Raw genomic sequence first — 14,745 nt, 5'->3', positions numbered from 1 at the left:
TTTAAAAAAGATAAGATTTGATTGTTGTTTATTTGTTTGCATTGAATAAGCTCTGAAACTACTGAAGTGAAAAATTATTTCACTGTTGGGAAGTTAACATAATATCCCCGAATGCTAATGCTAGGACTACATGAATATAACGTCATAGAAACGGGAACGAAAAACCACGTGGGAGCCCGACCCATGATTCATTTATTTATTTATTTATTTATTTATTTAAAGCACGCCAACAATACACATATTAACCATTAAAAACAATACAATATGCCACAAAAAATCTGATATGTATACTAACGCTAGGCGCACATAACATTTTATATAATTTCATGTCAACACTTTCATAATAATTATACGTCAAGCTTATAATAATATTATATTATGTCAAAGTTAATAAAAAAAAAGTATACTATTATATTACATTAGCATAAAAGGAAAACAAATTCATTGAATACAATTATTAAATTAGATTAATAGGTAAAATTACATACAAAATTAAATTAAAGTTGACAATATATTTAAACTTATTCTAAATTATTTATAACAAATAGAAAGAGAAGAAAAGTAATAAACTAAAACTAAGACAATTTATTTAATTAATTATTATTATTATTAAGTACAAAATGGTCGTGTACCTTGTTTTTAAAAACATTGAAGGAGTTGTGAAAAATGTCAATACCTGGTATGATTTTGGATATTTCATTATATTTGGCACAAATTCGTCTGATAGGGGCCTGCATACCAAGGTTAGTCCTTATAAAAGGAACATGAAATACTTTCGTAGTACGGTAGCGTGGATATCTACGCGGGACTGAAAAAAATATCCTTTCCAGTAAGTTACCACACTTGATTTTATTATTTATTAATTTGTGAAGAAAGCATAAATCAAGCATTTCACGTCTTCTTCGCAGCGGTAACAATTTAAACTGTGCTAGACGCTGGTGGTAAGGCATCCTATGCGACATACCGCTTGATATAAAGGCAAGATGTCTAGTAAATGCTCGTTGTATATTTTCAATTCGTTGAGAATGTATACTATAGATTGGATTCCAAATCACACTAGCAAACTCAAGACAACATCTCACCAAGGCATTGTATAGAATAATTTTGGTCTTACAAGAGAACCCCTTTGTGTTGCGTTTCAAAAATCCCAAAAGCTGTGCACCTCTCTGAACAATATTATTTATATGAGATTTAAATGTTAACTTACTATCAATAGTGACTCCTAAGTCTTTTATCTCCGATAACTCTTGCAGTACTGTGGTATTAATGCAGTAACTAGAAACAAGTGGTTTTTTTTTCCGAGTAAATTTTATATGGAAACATTTGTTAGCATTAAGAGTCATATAGTTGTTATCACACCATCTAATTATTCTGTTTAAATCCTCTTGTAGTAATTTAGCATCGTTGGAGGATTTAACTGTCTTATAAATTTTCAAATCATCCGCGAACAACGAGCTAGTACAATGTTGTGTCACCGAGGAAATATCATTAATAAAGGCCAAGAACAGTAGGGGCCCCAGGTGGGAACCTTGTGGCACTCCAGATTGTGCCTGGAACGTTTTAGACTCAAAACCATTGACTGCAACAGTTTGGGATCTCAGGTGAAGGTATGAATTAAACCATTTGACAAGGGGACCACTGATTCCATACTGCATAAGTTTATTAACGAGTAGTACATGGTTAACCTTATCAAATGCGCTGCTAAAGTCTGTGTATATGACGTCAACCTGTTGCCCCTTATCAACCATATGGCAGAGATCTGAAGTATAGTCAGACAAATTTGATTGCACGGATAAACCAGATCTGAAGCCGTGTTGAGAACTCGTGAGAAAATTGTCCAAATGCCGAGATAGAATAGGATGAACAAGACTTTCAAAAAGTTTAGAGAAGCATGAAAGTATTGAGATCGGACGATAATTTTTAACATCCACATGCTTCGAACACAAGACGTTTCTCGTCATCTGAAACTACATGTTACCCAATGAGGCAGTCACTTATTGCAATTTGCAGTGTATTATCTATTGCATTATGTATGTACACATGGTCTAAGATGTACACCGATTACTCGAAGACGCCTGGACCGATTTCAAAAAATATTTTTTCGTTTTAAACGGTATACTATCTATTTGGTCCCATTGCCATCATGTCAAGATCTGATAATGGAATCCTGGAGAAATTGAGGGGAACTTTCAAAAATTATATAGACGCCTAGTGTGTTCGTATTTTTTCTATTTAGTAGGTACTTTAAAGCACTACAATTTCAGGAAGGTTTTGAATCGTTCTAATGATGGAGCCATAATACAGACGAGGGAAATCCTCAATGATTTACAGCAGTGAACTTTTGTTTAGGCTTGATTGATTTGTATTAATGAGATCTTTCCATATAGATAGGTTGTGACTGTCATTAGGGGTTGGTGATGAAGACCAAGGACAATAAGGAACTCCTTAACGGCTTACATTAACTACCTACCTTGTTTGGCCTTGAATAATTCGGATTGCTGAGAACTTTCCACCTAGATGGGTTGTCATTAAGGGTCTAGTGATGAAGATAAAGGACAGGGACAGTTAAGGGAACTCATCATCGGTTTACAGTAGTTACCTTTTGGAATTTCTTCTTATGGTTCAATATTGCCAGTTCTTAGAAAAAGAATAGCTCATTAAGTTGAAGCTAAAGACGAATAGCTCATTAAGTCGAAGCTAAAGACATGCCTACTCCACTTTTACTAAACTACAAGTTTTTGGCCGTCTTTATGCCATTCAACTACACAAACTGGCATTTTTAGGGAGCTCTTTACACGACGAAAACGATTACAACAATGAAACATCGATTCTATAGCAACAGTTTTTATAAACGCGTTAGATCATTGACTCTTGATCTTTGACATAGGGGTAACGGTTTACGAGGCAGGTCCTTTCTTTTTAATGGTCTAAGAAAATAACATCATAATATGTTCTACCTGCTGATCAGTATGAAGGCGGTGCAAAGCCGGTGTTATCAAATACTCTATAATAATAATTATTAGCCACATAGTTCGAAGAGCCGATGGACGTTGGGGGTCCCAAGGTGCTGGAATGGCGACCCCGCACCGGAAAGCGCAGTGTTGGGCGACCCCCCACTATGTGGACCGAGGATATCAAGCGGGTTGCAGGGAGCCGCTGGATGCTGGCGGCTCGAGATCGTTGAGCTTGGAGGTCCATGCAAGAGGCCTATGTCCAGCAGTGGACGTCTATCGGCTGATAAGGTAAGGTAAGGTAAGGTAATAATAATAATAATAATTATTATAGAGTAATTGTGATAATAATTTGATTTTTGGATTTAATAAACTAGGATAGTGCGATAAAATAAATTATATACTTTTTTTAAGATTTCTGAACGAATATCAGACTGCTCCGCTCACGTACTACTGTCATATGTCAACCGCATGTCAATTGTCAAGTCAAGAGTAAAATGTGTCGGGTGTTTCGTTTTGTGCTAAACTTTACTTGTTGATTTTATTACTTAAATCTAATGATGAATAAATGAAAACTTGCCAAACGAGTGCCCAGTGAACTATGTCATAGTGTTGTGAGTGAATACTGTGTATTTTTCCTCTCGTTGCCGAAATCCGAGCTGCGATTGTAAAGGTAACGGTATTTGTTTTTGAGGACGTCAATTACTGTATTTCTTCTATTAGTTTACACGTTTATCGCTTTTAAATTATAATCAGACTTTCCCTTTACCGTTTTTTTATGAAGATTTGAAGATGTTACGGGTTTTACCAGTCTAGATCACGCGGTTTACGAAGATCCGCTTTGGTAATAGTAGTTCTACATGACATAAGGCATACAAGTCTCGCATATTTATCACAAGACGTCAAAAGCCCACACTCCTAGCTTAATTGCTACTTAACATTCCTTAATTACTTTGTGTCTTATGTTATCACCCTTGTTTGTACTGTTGTGTTCCAAATTATTTGATGAACTTGTTGGCTATTGGAAAAACCCAAATGTTTCTTATGTGTGAGTATAACTTATGAGTAGTTAACTTCTAGGATGAGTTCCACCACATGATATTGCATCATTACTTAACATCTAGCCTGTATGATTATGGAAACATTGTTTGATTACTATCATAATCTAAAAAATATAGCAGTGTGAGCTTATTCCAGAAGAGAATAAACAAACTTCCAAAGCGGCAACACATCCTGGTGCGGCATTGTTGAAATTATTCAAGGAGGCTGTCATTCATTTAACATTTATACAATTCAAGATTCATTTATTTAAGTATCCTTAGTTTACAAGCACTTGATATGTCAGGTAATGTTATGGTGTAGTAGTCAACAACTTCAAATGCAAGTTCCAAAAGTTGTAAACTCTCCTTGGTCCAACAAGAACCTACACAAACTCAATCAGGGTTCCTTTAATATTATTATTGTCTAAAACTAAGTATCCAGTCATATAGTTCATTTCATTCCCAAGCTTTTTTATATTCTACATATTGCTATATATGAATAAGGCATAACTGTACTACTGTTATCTTGGACCTGTTTTCCCAATTTATTTACATAAAAACTTTATTTAATATTTCTAAGAAAACATCAATGTTTTGGTGTTATGAAGTCATGCAGTTGACAAGTTCCACAAAAACAATTAATTTAACAAGTATGTATTTATACAGTATAATATAAATAAATAAATAAAGTTATATTTTTTGGTGTTATCACCATTTTACAATATACTAGCTAAGCAAATATTTTAAATATTACTTTTCTGATGAATTTATATAAAACTTTTCATAAATATGATCCCAAAACACAAGCTGTTGTCCAGAGAGTAAGGAGTTGGTCATAGATTGTCTAAATGTAAGGCATGGAACATTGCGCAGTACTATCTTGTTATTGACCGTATAAGGCACTAGCGGCTGCCACACTTCAGGTATTAGTAAAGTTGTTAGAGGTGTTGGATCCCTAAAATTAATTTCATATAATGTAATATAGGTAATATTGTAAGCAGTATTATATTTTTAAAAAAACCAGCGAAGTGTTTGTCGGGCCATGCACAGTGTAGTTTTCCATAGATTAAGTTAGCACTTTAATTCCTTATGTAAAGCATACAAATATGCCCCAAATCATCATTAACAGCCGATAGACAATAAAGAATTCATCCTACTTTGCATGTAAGCACAATTTTTTTTCTAATTTAAACGCTAAACTGCAGACAGACAGACAGGGCAATACTATAACTATATACTATAAGAGTTCCTTGTGGACTATGAAACCCTAACAACTCCTTCACAGTTTTAATGGTTGAATATAAAGTTAATCTATCTATACTAATATATAAAGCTGAAGAGTTTGTTTGTTTGGTAATAGCAAAAAAAATCACTTTTTGTGTAAATTGAACTTAAATTGACTATTTTACTTTCCATTCAGAAGGAAAAATGCTTCAATTTTCCTCTATACAGAACTAGATGAAAAATTCTTAATTGACTTAATGTTACAGTTAAGTGCTAATGCAATGCTCATATTTTAAAAATTACTTACTAAGCTATTTCTATTATATATATAGTGTTTCAATAATGTGACTTACCCCAGTCTTATAAAATTGTTTAATAAAGTAATCAATTTTTCTGAAACAATTTCATCAGAATCTTCTAAGTGGACATTTGATGTAATAAATTTCAGTATGTCTCCAAAATTTGCTCCGGGAATGCCATATTTCTTACTACTTAGCTTTCCTTCATAAAGATACTTCATCAAATATACAACATTTCCATTGTTGGCATGATAGGCAGCTGACTTTACAACAGGATATTCCATGAATACATCATTTACATATGAAATATAACTTTGTACAACATTTTTGGTTATTGTGTAATCATCAAAATAAAACTCCTTAACTATGTTTGCTACTTTATTTTTTGTCTTGTCACTATCAAATACCAAGTTGCTAGGCAGTAGGTTTTCAAAATTGTGTGGTATTGCATTAAATCTGTCCATATTTTCTGCAATTATAGATACTTCATCAGCATTTGTGTATATGACCATTGTCGGCACATTCTGATGTTTAGCATTATTTCCATCTCTTGGATCTTTAAGTATTAAACTGTTTGTAAAATCTTCGCTTTCAATGCATGGCAGGAAACTATAGGATGTATTAGAAATGCTCTTGTATGAAACTTTGTAGAAAAACTCTTGTAACAGTACAGGTTTAGAATCATATTTATAGCCCAATTCCTTTGCAAAGTTAAATGCATCTGATGTTGGTTCATGTGAAATGGCAGACGGAGAGAATGCAGATCCAGACTCTAATATTACTTTACCAAAAAGGTTCTTAGTGAATCCAGACAATTGCAAAAGTTCTATAGACACTGCTCCAGATCCTGTAAATGAAGTTTCTTAATTATACAGATACTAACTCCTGTCTACATTTTGTTTTCCTAAAATTGTAAAGTAAATAATATTTTTTAATAGAAAAATACTGAGTTTTTGTCAGCTTTTTCCAGTATAATTTGCACTCTTGTACAGATATTAGAGCCACTGCAAAGACATAGACTTTCCAGAAATATGGTAAACCTACTTGAAGTAAACTATTTAATTTATAAAAATGTAACATACCTGTGCCATAAGCTGTGACATCACCCGGGTCACCTCCAAACTTGTCAATGTTTCTATGGATCCAATATAAAGCTGCGATTTGGTCCTTGAGCCCTGTGTTGCCCAGTACATCTGGCAAACCAAGACACAAAAAGCCAAGTACCCCAAGCCGATAGTTGAATGACACAACTACAAAGCCTTGTTCAAGCAATCTTCTAGGACCTGTATGAAAGCCCCATCTGAAAATTTCAATCTAAAATAGAACAATCTTATCTAATCAAAATTTCTTGTCTCATATTATACTATTATTTCTAGACATGCAATGGGAAAATATTTGTCTGACACCTCAATAGCTCAACGGTAAAAGCGGCCGGATTCATAAGAGTAGTGCTTCGATCCCCACCCCTTTAGTTTATTGTCGTACCCACTCCTAATACAGTTTTTCCCGACTAGTTGGAGGCGAATGGGAATGGCAAATAAAAATAAGGTACTGAAGTTAAACTATAAACTAATGCCTGGTAAAAAGAAAATAGCAATAGTTATTATGATGGCTGATTATCTTCAACACTGACAGGCAACTGAATTTTTGCACCTCGATCGAAGTACAGACCCTCGCTGGAAGCCTCCCCCGTGGAAGTGCACGAGGACTGGGCTCGCCGCGGCGCGCTCGGGCACGAATATGTTCAGCACCAGGCAGTTCTCCTCCCCCGAGCCGTCCGGCTGCGGGCACCGTACTCGGTGCGTCGCTTCGAAGATACCGCTCCAGGGAGGCGGGGGCTCTGGTGCCTGCGTACACCGAAACACATAATACAACCAATACAGGCACTTGCTGTCTCTCATACCTCTCAGACATTTCGCCGGAATAGGCTAGTTGACACTTCTTAAAAAGGATTTAAATGGGAAATTGCTGTTACTCACATTTTGTTTCGACCATCGACTCCACCCGAGGGATATTTGGTTCAAGCATTACTTTTAAATTCGACTATTTTTTAGTATATTCATACACCTTAAAACCATGCACCACCGCCATTATCAATGATCTATTAGTCTGTGGTGAGTGAAGTGGCAATGGGCAGGGCACATAGTTCAAAGAACTGATGGGGACCCAAGGTGCTGGAATGGCGACCCCACACCGGAAAGCGGTCTTATCTAAATGATAAGATTGATACATAGATTAGAAAAACAATCAGTTTGAAGGGTTCGTACCTCATTAGCACAAGCAATGTTTTTATGATCTACTTATAGTTTTTGACTTATGACGAAGAATGGTTTGTGTTGCATTTGGTTGTTTTTTATTGAAATATATAACTAAATGGTAGTGGAAAAGTACTGGGCATCCAAATGTCGCGGACATTATTACGTAAGGGCGTGTCGGCCGGAGGTCGGCAGTGACGTTATATCCATAATATGTATCCGATTTACCGTAAAACTCGAGCCTGTGAGAGCCAAATGTTCCTCATTTAACTCCTACCATAGGTAAGTACTTTGGAAGGTAGCAGGTTTGAAGGGTCCTTCTCAACCGTATAAGTATAAAGCGTAATTGCTTATTCCAGCCCCCAGTTCAACCCTTCGATATAATTTTCTCATAATAACCTGTAAATAATATAAAAAAATACGTATCTATATGGTACAGTTGAGGGAGACCCTTCAAACCTACTACTTAACATGTGCTATTACTTTACACAACTATTGGGTTTAGACCATTACCCCATGGTACTAACCCAATAGTTGCCTACCTTATGGTAGGAGCATGGGCTAAAAGGCTCTCAGCTTTTATGAAATGAGAAAAGTCTAGTCACCACAGGATCTTAGTCAACAAGTGTGTCTGTGTACTCGTAGTCGCGCCGCCGCCCAGCCAATCAATCGTTAAACTACTCGTATAATCAAATATACTGTTCGTGTTCAATCAATCTATCAACAGCCTGTATTCGCCCACTGCTGGACATTGGCCTTTTCGAGAGCGCGTCACCACACACGTTCCTCCTTAGAGCCTGACTTATCCAACCACTTCCCTTCGAGCCTGACTCATCCAAACACTTTCGACGAATATTGATGTCGTCGAACCATCTAGCTGGAGGGCGTCCTACACTGCGCTTGCTGGTACGTGGTCTCCACTCCAGAGCACGTCTGCCCCATCGGCCATCTGTTCTACGACAGTTATGGCATATGGATATACGGGAGGCAATGCGATATTTTATAAATTTAGCCTAGTTCGTTCGCCCAACTAAATAAATAAGACGTATTGCGATTTACGATGTAAATGACAGGTCCAGCACTCTCCATATAAGAGAGGTAATATGATATTCAAATGCGGGTTGGTGAACTTAGATTGATAATGTTGGATTTTAATAACAAAGTCATGATAGTTAGGAGTGACGGATTAATATGCTCTCAGAGGCACGGAGGCGTAACACCACTAGCAACCTAACTCTGGACTGAGACTTTCTACAAATAATTTCGTGGAAGAAAACACAGTCTGACGCAGGATTCGAACACGAGAACTTCGTCGTACGAAAACAAACAAACTAACCACCAGGACTACGAGGCAGATAAGTTAACATTGTGATCGACGCAAATAAGTTCGGACACTCCTATAGCTATTACCTTAAACCTGTCGTAGTTGGTGGGCGGGCGGGCGTAGGGCACCCCGCGGTAGACGTAGTGCGGCGGCTGGGGTGCGTAGTACCCCCTCACCGCGCCCTGCGTAGTCACCACGAGCCGGTGTAAGGGGGCAGCTACCCCGCTCCACCAGTTGCACAACACGGGCAGGAGGAACATGCCCCATCGCGGGGACATACTCGTACTATCGGACTACAGTGAACTTGTGTTGTATTTTAGTGTGTATTGAAGCAGTCAGTAAACAATAATTGGTTTTTTTAGTATTCTCCGCGAAAAACCGACGAATCCAAGCGATAGTGTCACTCAAACAAGTCAAAAGTCTTCTACCACTTTTTTCGTGTATTTCGTTTCGGTTTCACTTGAAGTCAATTTTTCGCAATTAAGGTGAAGGTGAATTTTGAAAATTTTATTATTATTTAATTTATTTGAAGTGTACGTAGAAGATTTTTATTGGGTATGGTCGCTCGTTCTGGACCAATTCACCTGGATTCTTCTGTTTCTTTTTTGCGGAAAATAGCAAAATAAATCAATTATTAATCCACTGTTTTATTGTATGTTTTATGTATTTCTACTGTCCAGTGGTTTGGTGCTCAAATAAACAAAAGAAAATCGATTGATAGTCAGAATAAACGCAATGTGTAGGACACTGTCGGTGAGTAACTGAGACATCGTATACCTATGGTTTCCAGTATAGAAGGAGCATAGAGTTGTCAAAACATTACTGTTATTGCCACGTATTATTGTAAACTTCCATTTGTATAATTACACGTATGAGCTAGCCTTTCTGTGCTGATTCATGCAGGAAATTGTCTAAAAATGCTAAAGTTGTACCTCGTGTCATGTACCACTTTATTAGAGTGAATGCTTTATACAAATCATAAAACAATAGAACTGCTAATTTTATTTAATTACATAGAATGTAAATGTAACTTCGAGTATATACTCGCAAATAAAAATCATATTTATATAAACATACAGTAATTGGCGCTACATTGCGTTGGCAAACTTTGTACACTATGATGAAGCTTGTGTCTGGAGGGATTTTGAATCTTTGCTCAAATTAATGCACGTGTCGTGTTTTAGCGTGTGTATCAAAGCGTTGAAAGTTAAATCACTGTGGAAATATGTAGTTGCAGAAATATGTAGTTGCAGAGCAAGTTGTTTCAATAGTGTACAAGTCCGTCATTTAAATGCTCAAATGTTTGAAGCTATATGTAGCGCCGGCATATAGACACGAAACTTAATTTAGAAATAAATAAAGAGGCTCAATAGTTTACTGATACAACAAAACTTAAGATCTATAAAGGATAAGTTATTGAAATAATTAACGACGACAACGAAGTTGTTTTCAAAATATAAAGAGATCCGAGTAAAACATCTTCAGCTACTGTAATAGTTAGTTTCTATTGTAACTATTCACCTTAAAACACCATTGTACTTAAACGCTATCTTCTGCACAATTAGTGCTTGAGAAGTAGCAGTGTTGACCAAATTGTGCTACAGATCAATTCACGTTGTGTAGAGATAATATGATAACATAGATTGTGGGCTTATTATTTTTACTCGTAACTTCCGATATAGAATCAAAACATTAATATTCATGGCCCTAAGGACATGCGAATAAAGAGTGACAAGCCGCTCGTTAAAGCATAGACGTATATTATAGGTCTTTGAGCAAAGCCCAAGTTATCTATGAAGTGTCTGTCGTAGATCTCCTGCCATAGTCTGAGGCGGTCCAGATATACCCCATGACGCATCTGTGCTGTAGCACCTATCGAGAGCCATTTCTCATCAGTCGCTGGCACCTTCTTCAAGGGATTCCATGTGACGTCAGTTGCGGATGGTTTCCTGGAAAAAAACATGGGGTTATTTTATTAGTGTAGTTTAATTATCCCCAACTGTGTGTCTGTACTCGTAATTAATTTTCATTACTTTACTATATTTCACACACCAGATATCCGACAAAAAACACTTACCCTGTCTTTATAAAGCTTGTCCACAAATCAATCATTACATTTTTCATACTATCCGTACTTTCAGGAACAGGGTCTCGGCCAAACACAAAGTCCAATGAATTGCCTCGAGTAGATGCATTAAAGCCTGGTGTCAATGCTGGATTATTGAAGGAATACTCATAGAAATACACCTCCGATCCACCTTCTAATAGCAATCTCGCACCGCGTAATCCTGGATTTAGATATTCGCTGTCAGTGATCAACTGGGAAAGCTGATTTACATCAGTCGCGGTGATATTTCTCGCACCGAAGTATAAAGATCTCACTTGCCTTCCGATTTGTTGTCTCTCGTCGTCGTTGTGGAACACGAGATCATCGGGCAGAAACAGCGACGCGTTACTATTCAACATGGACACTCGGTCCTCTGTTGCCACCCGCTCCACTGCTCTGTGCCATGCTGCGTGGTTTACCGTCCCCACCATATACGTTAGCTCTATTTTAATCTCCTTCAACAATTGCCACGGGCTTTCCGTTATGAAACCGTTCTCTTTTTCAATACACGGTCTAAACTCTATATTAGTACTCTCAGTTACTATGTCTCTAATATCCAGTGTATCCTTTAATAGATCTTTTAAGGGACTCGCAGTCGCTAAAGGGTTTCTATCGATAGCCCACGGCGAAAGACTGAAACCGCTCTCTGTGATGGCCCTGGAAATATACTTTCTCGACGTGTTAGATATCAGTAAATACTCCACCAAAGCGCCGCCCACGCCCGCACCGCTCACCACGATGTTGGAAGAGTTACCGCCGAATTTTTCTATCTCATTTTTAATCCAATTCAACGCGAGAGCCAAGTCCTTGAGGGCGGCGTTGCCCGGCGCAGTCTCGTTTAGTAAACACATAAATCCTAATGCTCCGAGTCTGTAATTCGGTAGTACCAGAATAATATTATTGTCGACCAAATTTTTCGGGTTGTAAACGTTAGGATCTCCGCTGCCAGAAGCGTAGGAACTGTCATGAATGTGGAACAGCACGGCAAATTTCTCACTTTTACCTGAAGGATCGGTTTTGGAAGGTGTGAAAATACTTAAAGAGAGGCAATCGTTTTCCTCGTCATAATTATACTCGTATATACCGTCCTTCATTTGAGGGCACAGAGAGTTGTGTTTCAGTTTATCCCGTGTTGTAGTCCAATTATTCGGTAAGTCGGGCTCCTGGAACAAAACGATATTTGGCATTGCACTTATTATTGAATAATAACATTGTACGTATGGCCTACCTACTGATCGGTTTGAAGGATAATCCGATGATTGAGAGAAATAAATATGGTAATTTTTTTTTCAATTTGACCGTTTAAAGTACATACAAAAAAAAAATAGTCTAACATAAAAATGTAATTAAGCCCGTTTTTTGGGAAAACCTCACTTTGTAGAAGAAAAAACTAAGGTTTCATTAGTTGAAACAACTATTCAAAAATAATTACCAAGCATAAAATCAACGCTTAAGTAACTTTTCGGCACATGGTACGATTAAACTGCACTGAAGGTAGGGATTTTTGTATTTTGTACAAAAATCAATATAACTTAAAAACCGTAAGATTTCGGCTAACATATATTGCGTTATTTTAGTAGGCCTTGTAGGCCTTGATGTTAGCTGTAAAGCATGTCGTAATATTTACGGGACACCCTGTGTATTATTATAGTATAGTAAGAGTAATTTATTACCAACCTGGAATGGTTTGACCGATTCAAATTTTCCATAGGGTATATCGAAGAATTGTAATACGCCATCAGTCTCCCGCCCTAGTACCTCGCCGAAGGACGTTGTAACCAAGACTGGGTCACTTGCAACTGTCGTCAATACGTACAAACCGCAAATTAATTTAAACATGAATTCCCGCATTTTAATTTTACATTACAAGCTATCTGTTAAAGTCTGGCTGTTAGACATGCGAACTCGATGAAGCCAGTTATTCTATAAAGCGATGAATTCAATAAAGATGTTGTTTCCCAAAATTGGACACATAAAAAGGAATACATATCGCTCGAAATTAAAGCTCTGATACAGAATCGATCTGCTTTAATACAGTCGCGTGCGTAAATTGTACAATTAACCATTGCGGGATCCAATTTAACAGTAACATATACGAATTACTCGAATGTTTTTTATTTCTTGATTTTAAAACGACAGTAAAAGGCATCTTGTAGTCAAGCGCGTCCCATCTTAGACCACAATTACACCATAGGAAGTACATTGCTTTTTTTTTGTTGTGTAATTGCTTTAGGCTCTTTAGGGGATTTCACTGCGTCACTAGGGCGTTTGGGCGAGCGCAAAAGCATCGTGGGTCCCGAAGGCACAAAAAAAGATGGGCGAAACTATTAAGGACGTATCCTGTGAGACTCTGCCCTCAGCTTAGACGTGGTTGGCCTGAGTGTATCAGTCCTGACGTCCCCGTGATTGTGGATGGAACCCACGTCTGTATGTAAGAAATCGGAGACCTCGCCGACAAAGACATTGTGTTGCTTGTGTTAGTGAAGCGTTGTCGGTCGTAATGTCGTCATTAAGATCATTGGATCATCACTAGTTGGTTGTTGGCGGCTCTCTTAAAATGGTTTTTGGAGAGTCGATTCATGTATCGAGCTACTATAGGGAGAGCGAAGTTTCTGTGTAGGTCGTTGTTGCTTGTAAACTACGTACATCTCGTGGCCTGACGCTTAAATCTCTCTTTCGGGATTTTTTTGTATAGCACTTTTGTTTTCGCTTTTCTTATGTGCTTTAATTATTATCAGCAATAAGTGCCGTTATCAGTGGTTATCTACCCCTAGGCTCGGGAGTGATAACAACAGCTTTTTGTCTGTTTACTTTTAGGACTCTAGCGAATTTGCTATATGCAGCCGTCACAATATCACCGATACCACTATATCGTATATTGATAATAAAACGCTATAGGTATGTTGCAATTTCTTCTATTATATGATCATCATCATCATCATCATCATCATCATCATCATCATCATCATCATCATCATCATCATCATCATCATCATCATCATCATCATCATCATCATCATCATCATCATCATCATCATCATCATCATCATCATCATCATCTTCCATACTCACCCATTGTTTTCTCCTTCGCTGGTAAAGCAGTTTTCAAATAAATTGCACGGTTTAGCCACGAGCTTACAAACAGAAACACATATATAGTGACATTGTATAGGCTTGCGCTTGACTATAATCATGCCTGATTGTAAGCAATGATGAGGTCTAAGATGGAGCGCGCTTGCCTTGAAAATGCCTTATCACTCTTGCCTTGAAGGTGCTCAAACTGTACGTGTCAGGAAACACAGACGCCGGAAAGGCATTCCACATCTTAGCAGTTGATTAGAAATGTTGACGCAAAACGTTTCGTGCGGGTTGACTGGACGTCGTCAATAGTATCAACGAAATATCAATGAAAATGTTGATGCAATAATTTGTTTTAAACCTACTATAACATTTTCGTAATATGTATTGCAATATTTGTAAACATCGCGTTTCCTCTTTGCAGGTGGATTCTATCATCTAAAAGCAATATCACAATCCAGTAAAGG

At 37.4% G+C, this 14,745-nt stretch overlaps 3 protein-coding genes across 7 annotated transcripts in view; 1 reads left to right on the top strand and 2 right to left on the bottom strand.

The window, feature by feature from the left end:
* The first annotated feature begins 3,421 nt into the window (after positions 1 to 3,421).
* The window catches only part of LOC112050534 (serine/threonine-protein kinase D1), a 75,196-nt gene continuing 63,872 nt past the window's right edge, over positions 3,422 to 14,745 (top strand). For 4 of the 5 annotated variants that reach the window (XR_008251960.1, XM_052888243.1, XM_052888241.1 and 1 more), the window contains exons 1-2: positions 3,422 to 3,624; positions 14,703 to 14,744. The gene's annotated coding sequence lies outside the window, so the exon portion shown is untranslated. The remainder of the gene's footprint in view (positions 3,625 to 14,702; position 14,745) is intronic. The other variant, XM_052888242.1, reaches the window with a different exon arrangement.
* Positions 5,965 to 9,661, bottom strand: LOC112050543 (esterase SG1-like). Its single transcript, XM_052888202.1, has 4 exons — positions 9,180 to 9,661; positions 7,186 to 7,361; positions 6,461 to 6,814; positions 5,965 to 5,983 (listed from the first exon to the last, which is right to left on the bottom strand). Exons 1-4 carry the CDS (start codon positions 9,369 to 9,371, stop codon positions 5,965 to 5,967), a joined length of 741 nt encoding a protein of 246 aa, XP_052744162.1. The 5' UTR covers positions 9,372 to 9,661.
* LOC112050536 (neuroligin-4, Y-linked-like) lies at positions 10,079 to 14,276 on the bottom strand. The gene is made up of 3 exons (XM_052888200.1): positions 14,273 to 14,276; positions 12,878 to 12,999; positions 10,079 to 12,363 (listed from the first exon to the last, which is right to left on the bottom strand). Exons 1-3 carry the CDS (start codon positions 14,274 to 14,276, stop codon positions 11,167 to 11,169), a joined length of 1,323 nt encoding a protein of 440 aa, XP_052744160.1. The 3' UTR covers positions 10,079 to 11,166.

Source organism: Bicyclus anynana, chromosome 21 (assembly GCF_947172395.1).
Source record: "Bicyclus anynana chromosome 21, ilBicAnyn1.1, whole genome shotgun sequence".
Taxonomy (NCBI): Eukaryota; Metazoa; Arthropoda; class Insecta; order Lepidoptera; family Nymphalidae; genus Bicyclus; species Bicyclus anynana.
The sequence above is the reverse complement of the archived record's forward strand: the minus strand, read 5'-3'. Positions and strand labels throughout refer to the sequence as shown.